General features: G+C 39.6%; 1 protein-coding gene across 1 annotated transcript in view; it reads left to right on the top strand.

Moving 5' to 3' along the window:
• Positions 1 to 22,329, top strand: part of LOC122793174 (stimulated by retinoic acid gene 6 protein-like) — a 953,191-nt gene that overhangs the window by 874,325 nt on the left and 56,537 nt on the right. The window contains exon 17 of the mRNA XM_044060994.1: positions 7,915 to 8,061. Coding sequence (XP_043916929.1) covers positions 7,915 to 8,061 — 147 coding nt within the window. The remainder of the gene's footprint in view (positions 1 to 7,914; positions 8,062 to 22,329) is intronic.

Raw genomic sequence — 22,329 nt, forward strand, 5'->3', positions numbered from 1 at the left:
GATGTGAATCCCTTCATGATTAGGTGGGCTATATAAAATGTTTTTCTAACCACTTTGGCCATGTGGTTGTCAAATGAGAGATTGTTATCAACTTGGGTCCCCAGGTCCCTAATTACTTCTTCTGTACTTAATGGATTACCACCTATGTGGTAATTTGTGGGCACTTTGTTTTTGCCATAGGGGATGACTATACACTTGTTGGCGTTTAGCTTGAGGCCATGGCTCTGGCACCAGTTGTCTGTTTCTATGGTGCCCTTTTGGAGGATGTTTTTGTCAGCTGGAGAGTTGATTATGGCACCCAGTTTGCAGTCATCTGCGAACTTGGTCAGCCACAGTCCTTCTGTGTTTGCCTGTACCTCCGAGAAATATATACCAAACAAGAGAGGTCCCAGGACTGAGCCTTGTGGGACGCCACTTGTAACTGGTTTGGAGTCTAACATGGCTCCAGCAATTCTAACCATGTGGGTTCTGTCCTTGAGCCAGTTTGCAACCCATCTAGTGACACAGGGGTTTATATTTAAGCTGGTGAGCTTATCTATAATGCCCGAGTGGGGTATTGTATCGAAGGCTTTTGCGAGGTCCAGGTAGGCTGTGTGGACCACCTTCCCTTCGTCAATGGCCTTGGTGACTGTTTCAAAGAAGTCAACCAGGTTTAAGAGGCAGGGTCTGCCCTTAACAAAGCCGAACTGGGTAGGATCCAGTGTCTGTAGGTCCCCAATATCTTTATTTATGAGGTCCATGATGATCCTTTCCATAGCTTTGCAGACCACGCTAGTCAGGCTTATGGGGCGATAGTTTCCAGGGTCCATTGAGGCACCACCTTTGTGGAGAGGGACCACTGTTGCTGTAAGCCACTCTTTGGGTACATATCCTGTAGTAAGGCTGAGATTGAACAGTAGTTTTATGTTTGGGTTTAGCTCTTCTTGGAGTTCATGAAGGATGCAGCCCGGAACATCGTCTGGTCCCATTGATGCTTTGTTTTTTGCTTTGGAGAGGGCGGCTCTTACCTGAGCATCTGAGATGTCAGGGGGGCAGCACTCTGCTGGGATAGATATTTGCCCTTTTGGTGGGGAACGTTTGCGCTGAACCTGTCAGCTAGGATGTTGGCAATGTCTGTGGGTTTGGTGTATTTTTTTGTCATTTTGGACTAATTCTGAGCATATCTGGGAATTTCCACCCAGGTTCCTAACATAACTAAAGAAAGCCTTGTGATTATCCTTAGTGTCCTGTGCAATTTTTCTCTCGAAGCTGGCCTTAGACGATTTTATGAGTGCCCTTAGTTTTTTGCTAACACTGATCAGAGAGGCCTTCCCTTGTTGGGATTTTGCTCTATCGTGTAGTAGCTTCCTCCTTCTATTATATAGTTTGTTTATGGCTGGGGTCCACCAGACAGGACGTCTGCCTTTGGAGGATTGGGTCTTGGTTTTATTTGGGATTGCATGATCCATACATTCCTGAAGGTGTTCATAGAATGCATTTATAAAGGATTCTGCAGTCTGGGCCGTATTTTCCACAGGCCTGGGGGCTTTGAAGGATTCCACCTCAGTTTTGAGGAGTGTGAAATTTGCTTTAGAGAAGTTTTTCACTGTGGTTTTCTGGACAGGGGGTGGGGTCGGGATGTGAATATCCAATGAGATCAGTTTATGGTCTGATCTTACCAGTGAGGGATACACTTCTGGTCTGGAGCATAGAGTCCCCATGTTGGTGATGATCAGATCCAGTATGTTTTCCCCTCTTGTGGGAGTGGTAACAAGTTGTTCCATAGCATTTGAGTTTATGAATTCTAGGAACCTTTGGGCTAGGGTGTTGGAGCTAGAGTAATGCTCCCAGCCTATGTTTGGGTAGTTGAAGTCACCCAATATAATGGTGTTTGGAGAGACCTTCATATTTTCCAGTGTTCTCAGGAAGGCCGAGTGGAGTTCCTGGGTTTGGGAGGGTGGTCTGTAGCAAGCTATAAACTGGAAGGCATTTTTACCCACTGTTAGTTGCACATGGATAGTCCCTGATGTTTCGTGCTTTGCCACCAACCTGGAGGTGTGGGTATCTTTGATGAATATCGATACCCCCCCCCTCCTTTTGTGGTTCGGCCCAAGTTTTGGGGCCGAAAAGCATGGTATGAGGTGTATAACCTGGTAGTGCTGGGGTGCTCTCGGGAGCCCTGAATCAGGTTTCTGTTACTGCACAGATATTGATGTTCTCCATGCTAAGGAGAGTTTCGAGTGTGTGCATCTTGAGGTTTAGACTTCTGGCGTTGAGTAGCATTACTCTTAGTTTCTCATCCCTTGTGATACCTATGGAGGTGGGTTTGTCTTTTGAGCCTTGCCTAAAAAAGGCACTATGGGGGTAGCAAGAGCCTTTGCCAATATCCGAAAGCTCAGGGGTGACAGGTGCAAGCCGTCCCTAGCGAAACATTGTGGCTTGTCGAGCATATCATCCCAGGCTGACAGGCATCCCATGCAGGTGTCATGGAACCCTTTGCCTAAGGCACCGTTTCACGTTCATCTGTCTGGCTTTTTGTCAGGTAAGATCTCTGTGTTGCTGTGCAGGTTATGCTGCCTTTCTTTGTTTTTTTTTTTTTTTTGTTTAATAAGAAAATGTTATGGGTTCTTCATACTTCTCTAGCAGTGTTTCTTACTATGATTTGAGTTGCACATATGCAACACTGATACTGCTGGGCATTTCAGTGTGACGATTGGTAGCATGTTGGTCTGTGAACCATAAGGAGAACAACTAAGTCTACAACCTCTCTTCACAAAGCAGAGAAATGTACTAAAATGATGCTGTTTTAATCCTATGACAGTGATGGCTTAACTGCAGTCTGCATTCCTTCATTAGTGAATCTAACTGGTGAGGCTTTTGATTTCTGCTGTGCCTTTGTTCATTTTGTAAATGTATGCACATGCTTTCTGATATTTGTTTACACTCCCCATTAGCATCTTCATGAATCATTGTGTGTCTCTGTAGTGTAACACTGAGTTTATTAATCACTTGCTATAACCATTTACTTGTTGGTTGGGTGATAGTCTGAACCACTGCTGCAAGGTTTGCATAAACTAGTGCCTGTTAGAGGTTTTTGTTATTGGTCTACTTTAGGTGTTCTTAATGTTTTGTATATTTTATTTTGCAGATTATATTTCACTGTAATGATGTAATACTGAGATAACTCTGTTGCTGCTTGTATGGTACTTTTGTTTAGTATTTCGTATGGAATCTATTATTTGTTTGCAACTGTGGATAGAGCTTGATTCATTATAGGCCTTATAGAAAATATATGTAACACACACACAGACACACTGTGTGTGTGTGTGTGTGTGTGTGTGTGTGTGTGTGTGTGTGTGTGTGTGTGTGTGTGTGTGTGTGTGTGTGTGTGTGTGTGTGTGTGTGTGTGTGTGTGTGTGTGTGTGTGTGTGTGTGTGTAATATTTGTTTACTGGGATAGTGCACTGATCAGCACTGACCAAGTTCAGGGTAGGCCTGGAAGAAATTCCAAACATTTCATAAGCAAAAAAAACCAGATATGAATGCAAGAACACAAGTAATTCAGATTAGACTGTGTATGTACTTTCTAGTAAACAGAGTGTAATGGTACAATATTTACATTAGTCTGGAAACTGGGTTGAACTTCAGTAATTCTTTGAGGACAGCAGAGAAGTTGAAAGGACAGCAGGATAAAGTGCAATGTTATTTTTTTAGTTTTTATTGACCAGGTTAGTCCCACTAGCAGAGTGATCAGCCTGCCATGATGTGGCATGGATGCTTTGTGCTGAACACCTGCACCTGTCTGAATGGACATCTGTGGGACTGGCCACCATGATATGACATTGAGGCTTGTCACAGACCCCATTGTAAGCAAAGTCTAACAGCTACTCTGCCCTTGTAGTGTAAGCAAAAGGCAATCAGTGTGATAGGGCAAAAGAGATAAGATATAGTATTGTCAGGTCTTGGTCTATAGGTGCAGGTTAGTAGCAGTTTTAGGTTCATAGGTTCATAGGTAGGTACTAGGCTATCGGCCCAAGGGCCTAAGTAAGCCTAGCCAACAAAATTCCCTGGCTTACGCCAACCCAAGAAAGTTAATTTCCTGTGCTCCTGTCGAGTATAGCCACAGAACTGATCCCAGGGGTGTATTTCCTATTTCCTATCCACTCATCAAAAATTTTCTTGTAGAGTGTTAATGAGAAACTTTGCTTGACATAGTTGGGTAGCTTGTTCCAGAGTATGGGAAGTCTCAGGGACAGGAATCTATCCCTCCAGCAAGTCCTGTTTATTGTGGTGACAAGGTTTAGGTTCCTAGAGTGTGTAGCTCGGAGGGATTGGGATTTCTTTAGGTGTAGCATGTCCAACAGCTCTGGGTTTGCCATAGCTTTATGTTAGGCAGAGATCACCTCGGAGTTGGCGATGTGCTACAGAGTAAAGCTGGAGTTTTTTGAGACAATCAGTGTAGGGCATCTGTTTGAGGCCAGTAATTCTCTTTGTGAGGTACTTCTGTGGCCTTTCCAGCTGCTGCAGATGTCTTGTGTGGTACATTCCAAAAGGGGCGTTGTACTCTATAATGGGTCTAATGATTGTTGAGGAGAGGAGAACAATGATCTCTTTTTTCCTGGATGAGAACCCTTTTGTGATGAGGTGTGCCATGTAGAAGGATTTCCTGACTACTGTGGCAATGTGATTATTAAAGGAGAGACTACTGTCCACCTGGGTCCCAAGGTTTCATCACACATTCGGTGTTAAGAAGACTGCCGCCTATGTGGTAGTTCATGGGTACAGAGTTTTTACCAAAGGGGATAACAATGCACTTTTTGGCATTGAGCTTGGGGCCATGGGTCTGACACCAGGCATCTGTCTCAGTGAGGCCCTTCTGTAGGATGTCCAAATCATTTGGGGACTCGACTATAGCTCCTAGTTTGCAGTCATCTGTGAACTTCATTAGCCAGAGGCCTTCTGTGTTAGCCTGTACTTCAGAGAAGTAGATACCAAACAGGAGAGCCCCCAGGATTGAACCCTGTGGTACTCCACTTGTCACTGGTTTGAAGTCAGATTTGGAGTCTGCAATTTTTACAGTGTGGGTTCTGCCAGTGAGCCAGTTGGCAACCCATCTTGCGACATAGGGATTTATACCTAGTTTAGTAAGTTTAGCTATAATTCCAAAATGAGGGATGGTGTTGAAAGCCTTGGCAAGGTCAAGATAGGCTGTGTGAACCACCTTACCCTCGTCTACGGCTTTGGTGACTGCCTCAAAGAAGTCGATCAGGTTCAGGAGACAAGATCTGCCTTTCACAAACCCGAACTGGCTGGGGTCCAGAGTTTGGAGGTTACTAATGTCTTTGTTTATGAATTCCATGATGATACGTTCCATGGCCTTGCAGACCAGGCTCATCAGGCTAATAAGGCGATACTTCCCAGGATCAGTGGTGGCTCCCCCTTTCTGGAGTGGGATAACTATTGCTGTGCGTCATTCAGTGGGCACAAAGCCTGATGCGAGGCTATGATTGAACATGGTGCTTAGGTGGGGAGCTAGTTCGTTCTTTAAAGGAAGGGAGTTCCATAGTTTTGCCACAGAGCAGGAAAAGGCTTAGGCCTGGTGAATGCTTGCTCATAACTACCTATTTTAAATGTTCCGAGACTAGACTGTCAGTATGCCTTCACTGAGACCCACCTACTGAAATGCAAACAGTCACTGTGCACTTTCATCTTGAAAGGTAGACAGAATGACTCTGAAATTACCTTTGTGGATTCATTCTGCTGTAATAGTGCAACAGTTCATGACGTGATATCCTGCAGTAAATGCTCTTAATGTCTTGTTCAAAATTATTGATATTTGTCGTAGTTCTATATATGCATTTAGTCTAGTAAAGCATTGCATTCTGGGCAGTAGTTTTCATATTTTTCAGCTATTAGACTGCCATTCATGTGACATTCTTATCAAGCAGCTCTGTCCCTAAAGGTAACGCAGTAGAAGCTCTGTGACATCACGTTTACGTCGGAATGCATACATTGCTGTTACTTTAGTTCAAGAAAACAAAATCATGAAATAAATGGGCTGAATCTATTGTTGAAAAATAGTGAAAACCACCAGTGTCATAAATCTGTGTTGTATTTCACGAATCAAGCAATGAAACACTGGTAATTTTCCGTGCTCTGAGTTGAATCTTGGAATATGGCCATTCCTTACATCATAGCAAGAATGTATTAATTTCATGTATAGACCCTGGTAAACATAGTTACATCTCTCATGAACCACACTGTTTGGTGTATGTCTGTTTCAGATGGCAACCTAAGTATATAGCTCTCTCTCTGTTTCTTTCTGAGATTTGTATATCTTGTCATTGTGAAGTAAAGACGTGTGGCTGCTGTTGTTCTCATCTTCTCTTGAATACAGATAGCTCTCAATAAATAATGTTTCAAAATGTGTAATAATCTCTCAGTAAATCAACTGATTTGGCTTACTTATTGAATTTTAACTTGGCAGAAAATGGGAATTAGCAAGCAATTGTCTTTACAGTACTTTAGAACTGGAGACCCACTCCCTTAATTAGACACGTTTTCAGTCAGTTCTGATCCTTGGCTGTCCCAGTATCTCTGCTTGCTCTCTCTCATTTGTTGCATTCCCTTCTTCAAATACCCAGGTATATTTCTTACTGGATGAGTTATAGAAAAGTAGCTTTTGTTTTCTAACACTATCTACTTAGCAAACACAGGAGAGTCTGTTGTGCTGCTATACTGCTATAGTAAGTTGGTCTGACTACATCTAGCCTGCTATTATTTTTCCTTTTTTTATCCAGAAAGGGTGGAATTATGCAATAATATTGCACTCCAATATGTAGATACCTTTGTGGCACAGTGACACAGCAGGTAGTGTTGTTGCCTCACAGTAAGAGGTTCACTTGTTCAGTTCTTGGTTGGGGTGCCTTCTGTGTGGAGTATACATGTCCTCCTTGTGTTCGCATGGGTTTCTTCCAGGTGCTCTGGTTTTCTCACATATTCCAAAGACAGGCAATAGGTGGATTGGACACACTGAATTGGCCATAGGTGTGAGTGTGTGTGAGAGTGTGTGGTGTGGAAAGATTACTGCAACAGGGCTAGTCACCCGGTGGTATAAACCTTGGCTCAAGATGATTGTCACTGTTGAAGTGATACCCCAATCCCATGTGCAAAAATGGGAAAAAAGGGGCTGTGGATGGATGGATGGATGGATGGATGGATGGATGGATGGATGGATGGATGAATATGTAGAGACCTATCCAGCTTCTGTATAATATGCCAATATTGTGCACTGTACCTTACGTCCAGCCAGGGTGATACATGATTTACAAGACGGTCATGTAATCTTACCTCCTCCCCAGGGAAGAGATAGGTACTTTATAAGTATACTGTGCTATGTTCCTGTTTATATCACTGGCAAGATGACTCTGTCCCCAAACACATATCTGAAATGTTGTTAAAACATTTACCACTCTATCACTTGGCTGTCTGCTTTCCTTTGCTGGTGCTTTCTGTCTTCAGCTGTAACATGGAACCCCAAGGCTCATATCTGTTCTTTCACTCTACACATTTTCACTTAAGCAGAGTATAGTCTGTGGAGTTCTCAGTCTGTCTCCTTTCTGCTTATAATAAAACTGCACATCGGGCCTACTAGTCTTCTGCACGCTCTCACAAAACTGGTCAGGAAAGTTTTCATTCTTCTTTTATCCTTTCATCAACAGTGTGTGATATTTTGATTTTCAAAAGAAACACGGTCATATGGGGAAGCACACAGGTAAGCCATTATGCTACAGGGCTAAATTTGTGTGGAGCATGGTGTTTTGCATGCAAACTCTGCTTAAAGAACAATATCTAAAATTTGCATTAAAATGTTTACTAAAAGAGAAAATAAAAAAAAATCCTAATAATTTGTTTCTTTTCTGTCTCGTCATTGCAGGATATGCCACATGGGTTGGCATGATATTTGTCGATCATTACCACACCAACCCTGTCCTTGTCTGCTTTTGTCATATTCTGTTGAAAAGTCATTATGAAAGAAAACTGCAGATTTATCCAGAGTATTCATTCTTTCCAAGATCCTCAGGTGAGTTCTTAATTACTTTGTATTGTAAAAGCAAGACACTTGGCAGCCTTTATTTTTGGACTTTTAACCACTGATTATAGATTCGTTTATAAACCAGTTTAGTGAACTTTATATATCAAGCATTGTGTCTAACTTTATAAAACATAGTAACTAGCCTCACGAATAGTTCAGCATACTTGGATAACAGCCTTATGCCCTTGGTTTAATATCTCTAAGTCTTTTAGGTTTCTAATACCATGATGGGAATGGACCCCATTCCAAAATCAGGGTATGATTCAAGTTCATGAAATTAGTATTGTTTCAGTCTTTGAGGACAGCTAAAAATGGCCTTTGCTGCACCTACAGTGTACACAGAATTGACTCCTTCTGCAATTCGTAAGGAGTTACATGTATTAGTAGCATATCTAAATACGACTGTAAATTCTTTTTTATAAGACCCATTGCTCCCACTACTACTATTGGAACTGTATGGGTATCTCTCTTCCACATTGCCCTCATTTCTGCCTGCAGATCCTGGTATTTTATGACTTTGTGAGTGTCTCTCGCTCTGTACATTAGACACTGTAGTCACTAGGTGCAGCAATTTCAATGATCAATGCTACGTTTGTCTTCTTTTGAAAGACTACTATAAGTGGTATTCTCGCATCTATTTTTTTTAACTGTTGGTAATGGGTGATCCCAAGTGATATAAAGTTCATCATTCTCTGTAATGCTTTGTGGCTCATGTTTCCAATCCTTCTCAACTTCTTCAATACTGTAGTGTTTGCACAATCCCCCGTACAACAGTCTTGCCACATTATTATGCCATTAGTGTATCACACCCAGCAACAAGGTATGTGATTATTTCCAGTTCTGTTTTACAGAACCCGCATTTGTCTGCTTCTTCCACATGTTCAATGAACTTCGTAAACCAACATGCACAAATAGTTCAGCACACTTGTATAACAGCCCTCTCCCCCTATATAAAATGGGTCCTGATGTTTAAGACTATGTCAAAGGATGCAGTCTAACAAAATGCCTAAAGAATTCAAACAAATTCAAGGTATGCCCAGCGTATTCTAAGGAGGGCAGTCCAGTGAAGATTGAAGTAAAAAGTCATGTTGCACCTTGCAATAAAATGTATTTTTTATTTATTATTTGCATTTGTTTACTGGGAAATTCTGTCTTGGCAGGAACCCAGAAAGAAAATATGCATTTTATCTAGTGAAACTTTATATTTTTGGGTAACAGTTTTCATATTTGTTATGTATTAAGCCAAATTCATGATCTGTGACATTCTTATCATACAGTTCTGTCCCTAAAGATAAATTACTAGGGGGTCTATGTTGTTTTCCATCAGAAAAGCTCTACCAAAATGTGTGGTATGGTATTATATTTTCTCTAGTACAAAATATTGAATATACAAGTTCACAAAGATATAAAAAATTGCAGTGGAGAAGCATTAATTCCCCTACCACCTCCTATCTTATTTTTCCTTATATTCATGAATTTAAGGTACCAACCATGAAATCTTGTTTGTGTCAACACTTGTCACGTATTTTGGTCATTCTGAGTTCTCACGTATTTCTGATGTACATTTTCCTTTATCATATACTTTTAAGCAGGATTTCTAACTTTTAGTTAAAATTCTTTTCAGAATAATATCTTGTTTTAATGGGCAATATTGGAGTGGTGAAAATGAATGTTAGCTGCTAATTAGCCTGAAGAACCTATGTGTGCATCACAGAGGAAGTCCTAATCTGTAAAAAATAGGTGATCTATTATTCTACAAATGGCATGTCTAGGAATGCAGTAACCCAAATTCCAATTCCACAGATCTTCATGTCTTAGAATGCCTTAAATACATTGTCTCTAAAGTCAGATTGCAGTTGTGTCAGCCATTTTTTACCTTTACAGAGTGTTTCTCTTTTTTGTGCAGTTGTGGGATTATGGAGTTAGTATATATAAATAGTATATATAAATAAGGAGGGTTGTGAAGACCCCCTGCATGTGAGAATCGTGGGGGGTATTACCCCCGTAATATATACATTGAAATTACTGACACCTAGTTTAATGGGGTATGTTTTTCAACAAGTATGATGCATTCAATTTAATGCCATCAGGTTGTGCTTTGAGATCTCATACTGGGTTTGTAAAAGTCTAAGCCTTACTTTCATAATAGCAGAATAATAATCTTCTGTAGTAAAAATGCACCTACACAAATTGTTGTTTCTAGTGTAAGTGTTTGAACAAGAACTGGATTTAGGAAATATGAGTTATATATTACAGTGGAGTAAAACAGAATGAATAACCACAATATAAAAAACTAATTTACAAAGCCACTTAAAATCATCTTCCAGCTTTACCTGATTTAAGCAAATATATGGATTATGTTAATCATTATGAACCCTATAAAATATTTCCCTTTTACTACAGTTATCAGCTTCCATGGGCCTGCACTTTAAGGTATTACACAAAAAGACTCTAGCTTGGCTGGGTCTTTCTTGTAGTTTTCACTGAACAGTTTGTCTATGGATCTTTTTTACCCCTTGGTTTGAATTTTTAATGTCATATGACTTCCCTCATTTGCTGCCATGACTACTGTCCTATCTGTACTCACTTTCATCCTATGTGCCTTCAGTTTTACATTCCATTCCTCTATCATTTGCTGAAGCTCTTGTTCAGTCTGTTCCTAATTACCACATTGTCTGCATATAGCAGTTTTGTTGATCTGTCCCCTCTGACCTGTTTGCTAATATAGTCCATTATTAGTACAAACAACAGTGAGCTCAAATGCACACCCACTCCCACTGGGAACCTCTCATACAATGTAATGTTATACAATAAAAACAGTATGAATGTCTTGGCTTATTAATGCATCATACTTTTAAGGACTACTAGACTTTGTTTTGTCTTGCACTGTAGAACTGTTTTGCTATGAAAAAGATCACCTGTATTTTGTTATATATTATTTTCTGTTTTGCCTTGCAATCCACAACAGCGGTTATATTCATACTGATTGCCTACCTTATGCCAGGGTTGTGGCTGTAAAGAGGCCACCTGGGGACCTAACATATATTGTTACCAAAAGAATAAGTAAATAAGCTATATCTCTCAACTGTCCACATTTGTGCAGAATGCCCATATTTTTGCCTCATGTTTGAGGATTGAAGTCACTAAATAATGATATACATTTGAGTTTCAGTCTCACTATCCTATAGAAAATGATTGCTAACACAAATCCTACAATTCTAGCAACTATCTAAGTTTATAATAGAAATATTTAAAATCTGTCCCTACGTTTGGGTCTTTGTCCACCCATTATTTTAGGCTTCGTCCAGATTTTTTTGTGCTAAGAAATTGAGAGGTATGAAAAAGCACATGAAAAACACATACTGAAGTGCAATTAGGAACAATTTCAGAACCACCACTGTCAATATGTTTACAATATCTTCTAGAGAAAAATAGGCTTATGCCAGGTGTTTATGCTTCTGATGAATAACTGATCTTTGATCATTTAGATTTTTGTTTACAGATGCTATGGTTCAAACAGACATAACAGGCCATGGAATGGACTGTCTGTATTATTGAAAACTAATGTAAATATGTAGTTAGCTTATACTAAATTGTATCAAGAGCAACTAACTGGAATCCAAAACAATTATTGGTTTTGAATCTGGTTTGCTGAACTATTAAATAATGAAATCTAAGAATTTTGTCTCAGAAGCCATAAAGTAGGCAGTGGCAATTGAGGTACATGAGAAAACATGATTTGAGATTTCTGAGGATTCTTGGGGAAGAAATGTATTTATGTTATAACCCACTAAACTGGTTAACTGATATAAGCAATTCTGAACAACATGAAATTAAGCAAAACTAAAAACATTTAACAGTACAGTTACATCTTCTGCAAAGGTAATTTATCTGAAGCAAACTGTTAAATCTTCTCTGACAACAGCAGAGTTTATCAGGAAACATAAATCTATCCCTCCAATTACTCTTATTTAATGGATATATATATATATATATATATATATATATATATATATATATATATGTGTGTGTGTGTGTGTGTGTGTGTGTGCGTGTGTGTGCGTGTGTGTGTGTGTGTGTGTGTGTGTGTGTGTGTGTGTGTGTGTGTGTGCGTGTGTGTGTGTGTGTGTGTGTGTGTGTGTGTGTGTGTGTGTGTGTGTCTATGTGTGTGTGGTTTACTATTAAAAGGTGGAATGCAGAATGTTTGCAGATGGAACCTCAAAACATGGATATTGGAATTTCCATTTTGTCAAACATTCCCATGTGCGAAAGGTTATATCAGTGAATGCACAGTGCATTCACTGATATAAACTTGAAGTACTGTACAGAGATTGCAGTACAGTGTGGTGTGGGAAATTGGGATTGCCCCCCTGCAAAATGTGATAATAGGTATAGGAGTTTCCCTGAGCTCCTATGCGGACATCACATAATCTGTTCTGAAACAATGTCGAATCTGCTGAATTTATTCAGCTAATTCGACATTGTGCTGTTTTGTACATTTTGACTTTCAGTTCATTATTTCGGCTTTCTGAACATAAATAATTTCAGCATTTCAATAGTAAGCTATATATATATATATATATATATATATATATATATATATATATATATATATCTTTAAAAAGTAACCGAATGCAACAGCAAACTGTCGAATGAAAAACTGGCATGTCTGCCTGCCTGTTTGGTTTATACCTATTTCTTAAACACTTTGTCTATTGCTTGCCCTTGTACTTTGAGGCTCAGTATCACAGAAATCATGTTCTCTCTTAAGTTAGCCTGAAATCCGTGATTTCCCAAAACTGCTCTATGTACAACCATAGAGTTGGTATGTACAAGTTTGGAAGTAGAGGCACCCCCTTCAAAAACATATGTTTTATTGCTGCACTATTGTCCTAGATCTAAAAGACACCATGAGAGGATTTGTCACTAAGGACATGGTACAAAAGTGAGCAAGTTTTCCTGTTACACTTTTAGAAACATATTTGTAAATATACTGAAAAGCTTCTATACAACTTTTGTCTCAGTATGTTAATAAAGGGTTCAGGAAGTGATAATACACCAAACCACACTATCTCTATGCTGCTGGGGAGTAAGTCACTTAAAAGGCTGCTGACACAGCTAATTTACATTCTACTGATTAGCATTGTATATGCACATGACATAAATGTTGTGTAAGTATACATATACTTAGGAGATGGACAGCATAATATTAAGGCATATAAGCATCAACACACTGCAGTGATGCCTGTCAAAGAGTGACCACTCTTGCAGGTGACCAGCAGGGCTGGATCCAGCACTAGGTGATTTAGGCAGTCACCTAGGGCCCACTAGCTGGTGGGGGTGGGGTCCAGCCACAACATTAATTTAATTAAAATAAAAAGAAGTAAACATTGTTCTTCTTTTTTTCCTACTCTTAGTATTGTGTCACATGCATCTGCCTTAATGCTTTAGGATTTTCCAGCCAGTGGAAGCGGATGTAGACAGAGCAGCATGTCAGATTTCATTTTCATAAACTTGCAGATAACAATAGTGGAGCACTTGTAGCAGACAGGTACAAGCTTCAGAAGTCAGAAAGCCTTAGAAATTTTCAATGGAGTACTGAGTTGAGTTAATTTCATAACTTCTAGCCAGGAACTTGCAGGTACAAGCTCAGAGGTGTGTGCATGAAATGCTCTAATTACAGAGAGAAGTTTAGTTAATTTACTTGCTCAGGCTCCAACCCTGAGCAATGGGCTACAGGAAAAAACAGCTATAATCCTCTACACCAACTACCAGACCTTTTGGTTACAGTTTGATATTACAATTGGTTGAAAAGTTCTGACTTGGGTTGTTGCATCATTTATTGGTTTGTACATTTTGTTTCACTACTTAATGGAAAAAAAAAATGCTCCAAATTACAAATTTAAAATGCACTGTAATAAATGCTGCTGTGTTTAACAAGAAATACATTAAATCAGAAAGGTGAAACAAATAACACATGCATTTGTGCATGGTACTAAAAAAATATATGGAGGAGGCTCATAGTTTGATAATAGCTCATGGACCAAGGGACACTTAATTCACCACTGGCCGGGTACATTTTTAATGAATGCTAATTTCAATGTATCTTCAGTGAATGTGAGCTTTAATGGAAGAGAAGTTTAAAGTTGCTCATGCTAAGTTTGTTTTCATTGCGCAACTCTTTTGCTTAGCAAATGGCCATCAGTGTCTATGCTGTAACATTTGAAGTAAATGTTAATAGTGCAAAAGGTAGCATACTTGCCTTTAGTGAATAAGACTGTGGGTTCTACTCCCACAAGATTTAGATGGATTGCTGATACTGCAGTACAGTATAAGGAGAGTGCTGCACTCCTGAGTGTGTCATCCTTTGGATGAGATATTAAACCTAGGCCCCATCTGCCTGTGTTGGTGGTAGGTGTTGTGCAATCTTTTATATCCACTTGAGCTATTGAAAAGAGTAGGGGGGGTCCTTTATTTATATACAAAAATAACTCTTATTTACAAAATATTTACATATTTACAAATATTTACGGGTCTACTTTGATATAACGAAAACCCATAATCACAAACGTTCTTTTGGTGAGACAAAAATAACAAAATTAAATTCCTGAACCATGTACTTTTTCACTTGCCCAACATGGAGAAATATGCCCTTTTCCCCACTGTAGTGCGATCCCGGAGTTGGTATATATAGTGTGGGGTGTGGGGAGGAGGTCTCTCCACCTAGGTGGGTTTCAGATGGTTCGGTGTGTTTTGTGTAGTTTTGGGCAAGTGTTTACTTGCCCTGGGAAAAAGTATGTGGTTTGGGATTTTTAGTTTTGTTATTTTTGTCTTGCAAAAATAACGTTTGCGTTTATGGGTTTTCGTTATATCAAAGTAGACCCATATTTACATATGTACAAATGGGTCTACTTCAGTAGACCAAAATGCCATATGATCGATTTTAAAGCATAATATACACCAATCACCTCCACTCCAAACAAATATCAACAAAAACACTAAGCAAAGCTCCAAAAAGCACAACACGAGGGTGAAAAATTCTAAAGTAAAATTTATTCTGGTACTTCGGCCTTTCACCTTCAAAGAATACTCATATCACATCACACCCCTATTTTATGCGATCATCCAAGTGCAATTAAGCTAAATTAGTGCAATTAACATCAATAATATTCACTTCACTTAAAAGCACAGAAGATTCAATACCTTCCATCTTAAAATACAGAATTATTTTCAGTGCATATTGTTCAACTACAAGTATGTTGAAACACACAGATTTTTCATTTTATAATACATATTTTAAACTGTATAATAAAATACACGTATGTTTTTACCATGTTTTAATTTAACATCATTTAAAGTATAACATTTTATTTATAACCTCAAATACATTTTATCCAAAAACCCTCGTGTTCCAACACTTCACCAGGTTAAATTACTATCAATATTCATGCCCCTGGGCTGAAGTGTTCTAAAATTTATTATCATTTTACACTCTAGTTTATTTAACTCGTTTCTAAAATTTCCTCCATTGGCCATAATGGGACGCGCCAAGACACTGAAAAACAGGTTTTTACTACATCCCCATGTACAGATATAAAATGCTACTGGACTCAAATTACTCCTTTTTCTAATGTCCTCCAGATGTTCCATAATCCTCACGCTGACCTTCCTTTTAGTTTGCCTTATATACCATTTCACCTTTTCATAACCACAACCTATAATGTAAATGACACCCTGTGAGTTGCAATGAAAACTTTCTCTGGCATTGTAAAGTCTACCATTAATTTTACATCCATCAATATTCTTCATCCTACTGCAAGCCATGCAGTTTCCACAAGAACACATGCCAACCCTGTCTGCCTTTTTTATTCTTTCACCATTTCCACTTAATATTTCTTTCAAATTACCAAATCTACCATAGGAAAAGGATACATAATCTGGGAAAAGATGTCCTACGCTCATATCCTCTCTCACCATATACCAGAATTTCCTAATAATATTTCAACTATGTGAGAGAAGGGAGAACATTTTGTCAGAAAAAATAATTTACCTCCATCAGTCCTATTCTGATTATTCGCTTTATTCCCATTTTTATTTTTATTGTGCCTCAAATATATCTCTTTAGATTTCCTCACTTTTTGAGCCCCTAAAACCGTATCTCTAGCATCCTGTAGAAGGCCTTCTGGGTAACCCTACATCTCAATCTCTGAAAGGCATCCACTAAAAACTTTACTTTCGGCCCCTCTTCTGATGTATTGGCATGACTGCATTTAAATTCACCCATTGGTAAAGCCTTGCTCAAGTGTGGGGGATGCATGCTTTTTGCATGTAAAAAAATATTTACTGCAGTTTCTTTTCTATGTGGTTTAAATTGTATAAAATTTTCTTCACTCACATATAATTCCACATCTAAATAAGTAATGCTGGTGAAGCTAACCTTTAAATGATGTTAAATTAAAACATGGTAAAAACATATGTGTATTATTCAGTTTAAAAATATATATTGTAAAATGAAAAATCTGTGTGTTTCAACATACTTGTGGTTGAACAATATGCATTGAAAATAATTCTGTTTTTTAAGATAGAAGGTATTGAATCTTCTGTGCCTTTAAGTAAAGTGAATATTACTGATGTTAATTGCACTAATTTAGCTTAATTGCACTTGGATGATTGTATAAAATAGGGCTATGATGTGATATGAGTATTCCTTGAAGGCAAAAGGCTAAGGTACAAGAATAAATTTTACTTGAGAATTTTTTACCCTGGTGTTGTGCTTTATGGAGCTTTGCTTACCCTTGTGTTTTTGTTGAATTTTAAAACACCAAGACCAGTAAACTGAAGTTTCACATGCATGAAACTGTACATTACTGACATTCATAACTGAACATTTGGCATCCCAATAGTCTGAGGTGAGCAGAATGCGAAATCTGCCCATTTCTGCACTACAATGGGATCCCAGAGTTGGAATGTTTAAGTTGCAGGGGGTTTGGGAGGTGCAGCCCCCCCCGCATAAATGTTTTGTTTGGAATTTTGTAGTTGTCATTATTGTTGCATATAAGATTCCCAACTGAATATTCGTGTTGGTGCTGTGGTTACCGATATGAATATTCAGTAGGCTTTGTTTGTGTTTTGGATTTTGTTTAGTGGGTGGTTTAGTTGACAAGTTATTATTTTCCATGTTTACCTTTGTTTATAAATGGTATATGTGTTTTTTATATGTTATTAATGTTGACAACTTTCTGGGATGGATGTTTGTTACTGATGGAGGTGCACAGAAGGCATCCATTAAACAGTGTTTTGTAGCAAGTGCACCAGTTTAAAGAGACAGTGTACTACTTTACAGGAGGTGTTTTAGCTGTGCATTGCATTACGTTGTTGTCTGTACTGGTTGGGTAAATGAAAGTCAGGTATCTGTGGTCTCAGTTTTTTTTAAGTTTCAGACGTGGTCTCAATGTTTTGAAAGTCGGTTATATGGCATTTGAGTCTGCTGAAGTAGACCCGTACAAATATATAGATATACAAATCTGTTTACACATATTCAGAATTTCCTTTACAGTCATGCTAAATTTTCATCCCTGTTAGACCCCATTCCTTTTTCCATTACCACCACCTTTTCCATAACCACCATCTAATTTTACTTTATATTGTTGCTAAAATCCATTTACCATTTACCATTTACCATTAAACAAAATTTAATTTATTATTTAATTCCATATAACCTATATAACACCAAATAACGTTATTTATTCTTTGACATATTCTTTACCTATATTTGTATAATATTCCTATTTAATCACACCCGTGGCTGAACTTACTCAGAAAGTTGGCAGGCTTATTTCAAATGGGTTGGAGCCTGTTCATGGAGGAACTGAGTCTATTTACCAGGCCTCGCAGAGATTGTTCATCACCCCAGCCCAGAGAGTGGGCAGTCAGGGTAATGGGGTTCAAGGAGGAGTGGCTTTTAACCAGGAGGTTCATGGAGAACTGAGCGTTCATTTGGGAAGCTTGCCAAGCAATGGGAGTGATACAATTTCAGATCTTTCAGTTGAACAATGGCTTTGACATGATACAGAATGGAACTACAATGCTGGACTTGGGCAACACACTAATGGTACTGTAGATGAACAAATTCATTCTTATAATGAACTTTTGTTCAAACATAAAAAAATACAGTTGGAAAATAGTTATTTAAATGAATGTCTGAAATGTCAGCAGGTCCCTAAGGGCCTCCGTATGTGGAGATATCCAACTGGACTGGTTAAAGACTCACAGTTACATCATGATTTAATCAAACTGTTCAACAGGTAAGGCTGTGAGTTGGTGCAGTTGCTAACTGTTTACAATAGGAAAATGGCTCATTTATTGACTGAAATCAACTAACTTGATACAAGCATAAAAAAATGACCTTTTATTTGAGCACAAAAAGCATGATTTTTACAAAGTGTTTTCTGTGGTTGATAAAGATCTTGGTGACATTAGAATACAAAAAGAAAAGAAACTAGTTAGAGACAAACGTGATTATGATGGTGGTAGGGCTTACCCGGAACCACCACTAGGTCAGCAAACTAGTTTCTTTAATGGGCAAGCTCAACAGGATGTAAATGTTGACTTGGACAGTGATGACATGGAATCTGGAGCCCCTTTAGAGCCCCCCTCTGAGGTGTTCAGAAAGATTGATGAACCAGAGGGATGGGAATCAAACGAGTTGGAGGTATGGCCAGGGACAGCACCAGGGCAAACAGAGGAGAGGGAGGGGGTGCTCAAACCCAACATTGGAGATGAGGAATGTTTTGATGTGTCATGAACAAGATTTTAATGCATGTAAAATTATTAAAAATGTGCAAGGTGATTTCAGTATTTATAATCTTAGCCACCTGGTGATTGATGGGGAGTGGACCGAACTTTTTTTCTAAAGGTTTGAATTTTGTACCAGCAAAAAGGGCCACCCTGGTTGAAACTATTGTACAGTTGAAATTTTTACAAGGAAATTGAATCTGGCCCTTCATTTTTCAGAGAATGAAAACCTAGCAGTACCGAATTCCCGTTTGACTAGACCTAGTACCTTCATACCCCTTCCCATCCATTGGTCCACCTATTTGAAACTCTTTGTGAGAAAGAAATCAGGGAACTGAGGTTTAAAGGTATTACTGAAGCCTCTAATTTGGACAATAGGGGGAAAAAACTGCTCAATGACATATTGGGTAAGAAGGATGTCCATATTATGAAACCGGACAATGGTGGTGGGTTGGCGGTGATGGATGTTTCCGAATACAATAGTAAAATGTTTGAATTGTTGTTTAGTGACACTTAGACTGAAGTCTCATGTAATGAGATGAACATTGCTTACAGGAACATTGATCTCACCCTGTATGAATTACTATTGAATGGTCAGCTGGAACTAAGTGAACATGATTTTTTTAGACACCAAAGAAACAAGGATCCTAACTATTTTTGAAGAGCTCTCTGATCACATAGCCCAGGCCGGTATGACCCTGACCCTGAGTAGCATCCTGCCCTCACCAAGAATGATACCACGGTAAACAGAAAAAATGATCAATTTCAACAATTGGCTAAGTTTCTGGTGTCATTCAAAGGGGATCCAGTATCTGTCCACCTGGGATGACATGCTCAATAAGCCACGTTGCTTCGCAAGAGATGGCTTGCACCTGTCACCCTTAGGCTTTCGAATACTGACCAAGGCTTTTGCCACCCCCATAGTGCCTTCTTTAGGCAAGGCTCAAAAGAAAAATCCACCACCATAAATAGCACAAGTAACCAAAAACTGAGGGTAATGCTACTCAATGCCAGAAGTCTAAACCTCAAAATGCATGCACTCGAGGCACTCCTCAGTAAGGAGAACAATGATATCTGTGCAGTAACAGAAACCTGGTTTAAGGCTCCAGAGAGCACCCCAGCACTACCAGGCTATAACTCATACCATACTTTTCGGCCACAGAACTCGGACTGAAACACAAAAGGTGGGGGTGTATCCATATTCATCAAGGACACCCACACCTCCAGGTTAGTGGCAAAGCACAATGCCTCAGAGATCATCCACGTGCAACTAACAACGGGCAAAACTGCAATTCAAATTGTAGCTTGCTACAGATCACCCACCATGACCCAGGACCCTCATTCCGTGTTTCTGGAGACACTGGAAAATATGAAGGTCCTACCAAATGCCCTTATACTGGGTGATTTCTATTACCCAAATATTAACTGGGAGAACTACTCAAGTACTAACTCCCTTGCCAAACACTTCCTAGAATTTATAAACTCAAATGCTTTGGATCAACTGGTCAACACCCCCACCAGAGGTCACAACATACTGAACCTGGTCATCACCAACATGGGTGACCAGTGTTCTACACCAGAGGTCAAACCCTCACTGGTTAGATCAGACCATAGACTAATCACTCTAGATATCCACATTCTGCCCCCACCCCCAATCAATGAAACCACCGTGAAAAACTTTTCAGAAGCAAACTTCACATTACTTAAGAAAGAGGTGGAAAGGTTCACAGCCCCCATGCTAAAGGACAACCCTGTCCAAGCTGCTAAATCCCTTACAAAGGCACTCTATGAGCACCTGCAAGAATGCATGGGCTGTGCTATCCCAAGCAAAACCAAGACTCATTCCTCCAAGAAAAGGAAACCAGTCTGGTGGACCCCTGCCATAAACAAGCTATACAATAGAAGGAGGAAACTAGTGCAGAAAGCAGTAAAATCCCAAGAAGGAAAGACATCCCTGATCAGTATCAGCAAGAAACTATGATCCTTCATAAAATCATCCAAGGCTAGCTTCGAAAGAAAAATTGCAAAGGACTCCAAAGATAACCACAAAACATTCTTTAGCTATGTCAAGAACCTAAGTGGAAACTCTCAGATCTGCTCTGAGTTAATGCAGAATGGCACAAAATACACTGAACCGACTGATATTGCCAAAATTCTTGCAGACAGGTTTAGTGCAAACTTCACCCCCCCCCTCACCCCCTAAAGGGCCCATAACCATACCAGAAGAATGTAGTGCCCTGGCAATCACTGACACACAGTTTAAAACAGCCCTATCCATAGCCAAAAATACAGCTTCAATGGACCAGATGGTGTCCCAGGCTGTGTCTTACACGAGCTCCAAAATTAACTAACTCCTCACCTAAACACACTGTTCAAACTCAGCCTCTCTACAGGCTATGTACCCATAGAGTGGCGCACAGCAACAGTTATCCTGATCCACAAAGGTGGAGCCACAATGGACCCCGGGAACTATCACCCTATAAGCCTGACTAGCCTGCTCTGCAAGGCTATGGAGCACATAGGTTCATAGGTTCATAGGTTCATAGGTAGGTACTAGGCTATTTGCACGAGGGCATTTATAAGCCTAGCCAGAGTGTGTCGGCTTTCACGGCCCCATTGATTAGTTAACTGATCCTCTGTCAAGCAGAGCCAATGAAGTGATCCCAGGAGTGTATTTTCTATTGCCCATCCACTGATCAAGGTTTCTCTTGAAGAGTGTTAGTGAGGGGCTCTGCCTAATGTAGTCTGGAATTTTGTTCCAAAGCATGGGGAGTCTCTGTGACAGGAATCTATCCCTCCAGCATGTTCTATTTATTGTTGTGGCGAGGTTTAGCTCACTAGAGCAAGTGGCTCGCAGTGACTTGGATTTCTTTAGGTGGAGCATGTCCATCAATTTTGAATTGGACATGGCTTTGTAAGTCAGGCAGAGATCACCTCTGAGTAAGCGATATGCCACTGGGTACAGCCAGAGTTCTTTCAGTCAGACTGCATAGGACATATGTCTGAGGCCAGTAATCCTCTTGGTGAGGTACCTTTGTGGTCTCTCCAGCTGTTGGAAGTGTCTTGTGAGGTACATCCGAAATGGGGCATTGTACTCTATGATGGGTCGGATGAGTGATGAGTAGAGGGGCACTATAACCTCTTTATTTCTAGATGTGAACCCTTTAGTAATTAGATGGGCCACATAGAAGGATTTCCTAACTACTTTGGCAATATGATTGTCAAAGGAGAGATTACTATCTACCTGGGTCCCCAGATCTCTTATTACCTCTTCTGTATTAAGGGGGCTACCACCTATCTGGTAATTTGTGGGTGTTTTGTTTTTCCCAAATGGGATGATTATGCATTTTTTGGCATTTAGCTAGAGGCCATGACTTTGACACCAGGTGTCCGTCTCAGTAAGGCCCTTTTGGAGGATGTCAGTGTCAGCCGTAGAGTCAATTATGGCTCCCAGTTTTCAGT

The sequence above is a fragment of the Protopterus annectens genome, chromosome 2.part0, assembly GCF_019279795.1.
Source record: "Protopterus annectens isolate FY-2018-M chromosome 2.part0, PAN1.0, whole genome shotgun sequence".
Taxonomy (NCBI): domain Eukaryota; kingdom Metazoa; phylum Chordata; order Ceratodontiformes; family Protopteridae; genus Protopterus; species Protopterus annectens.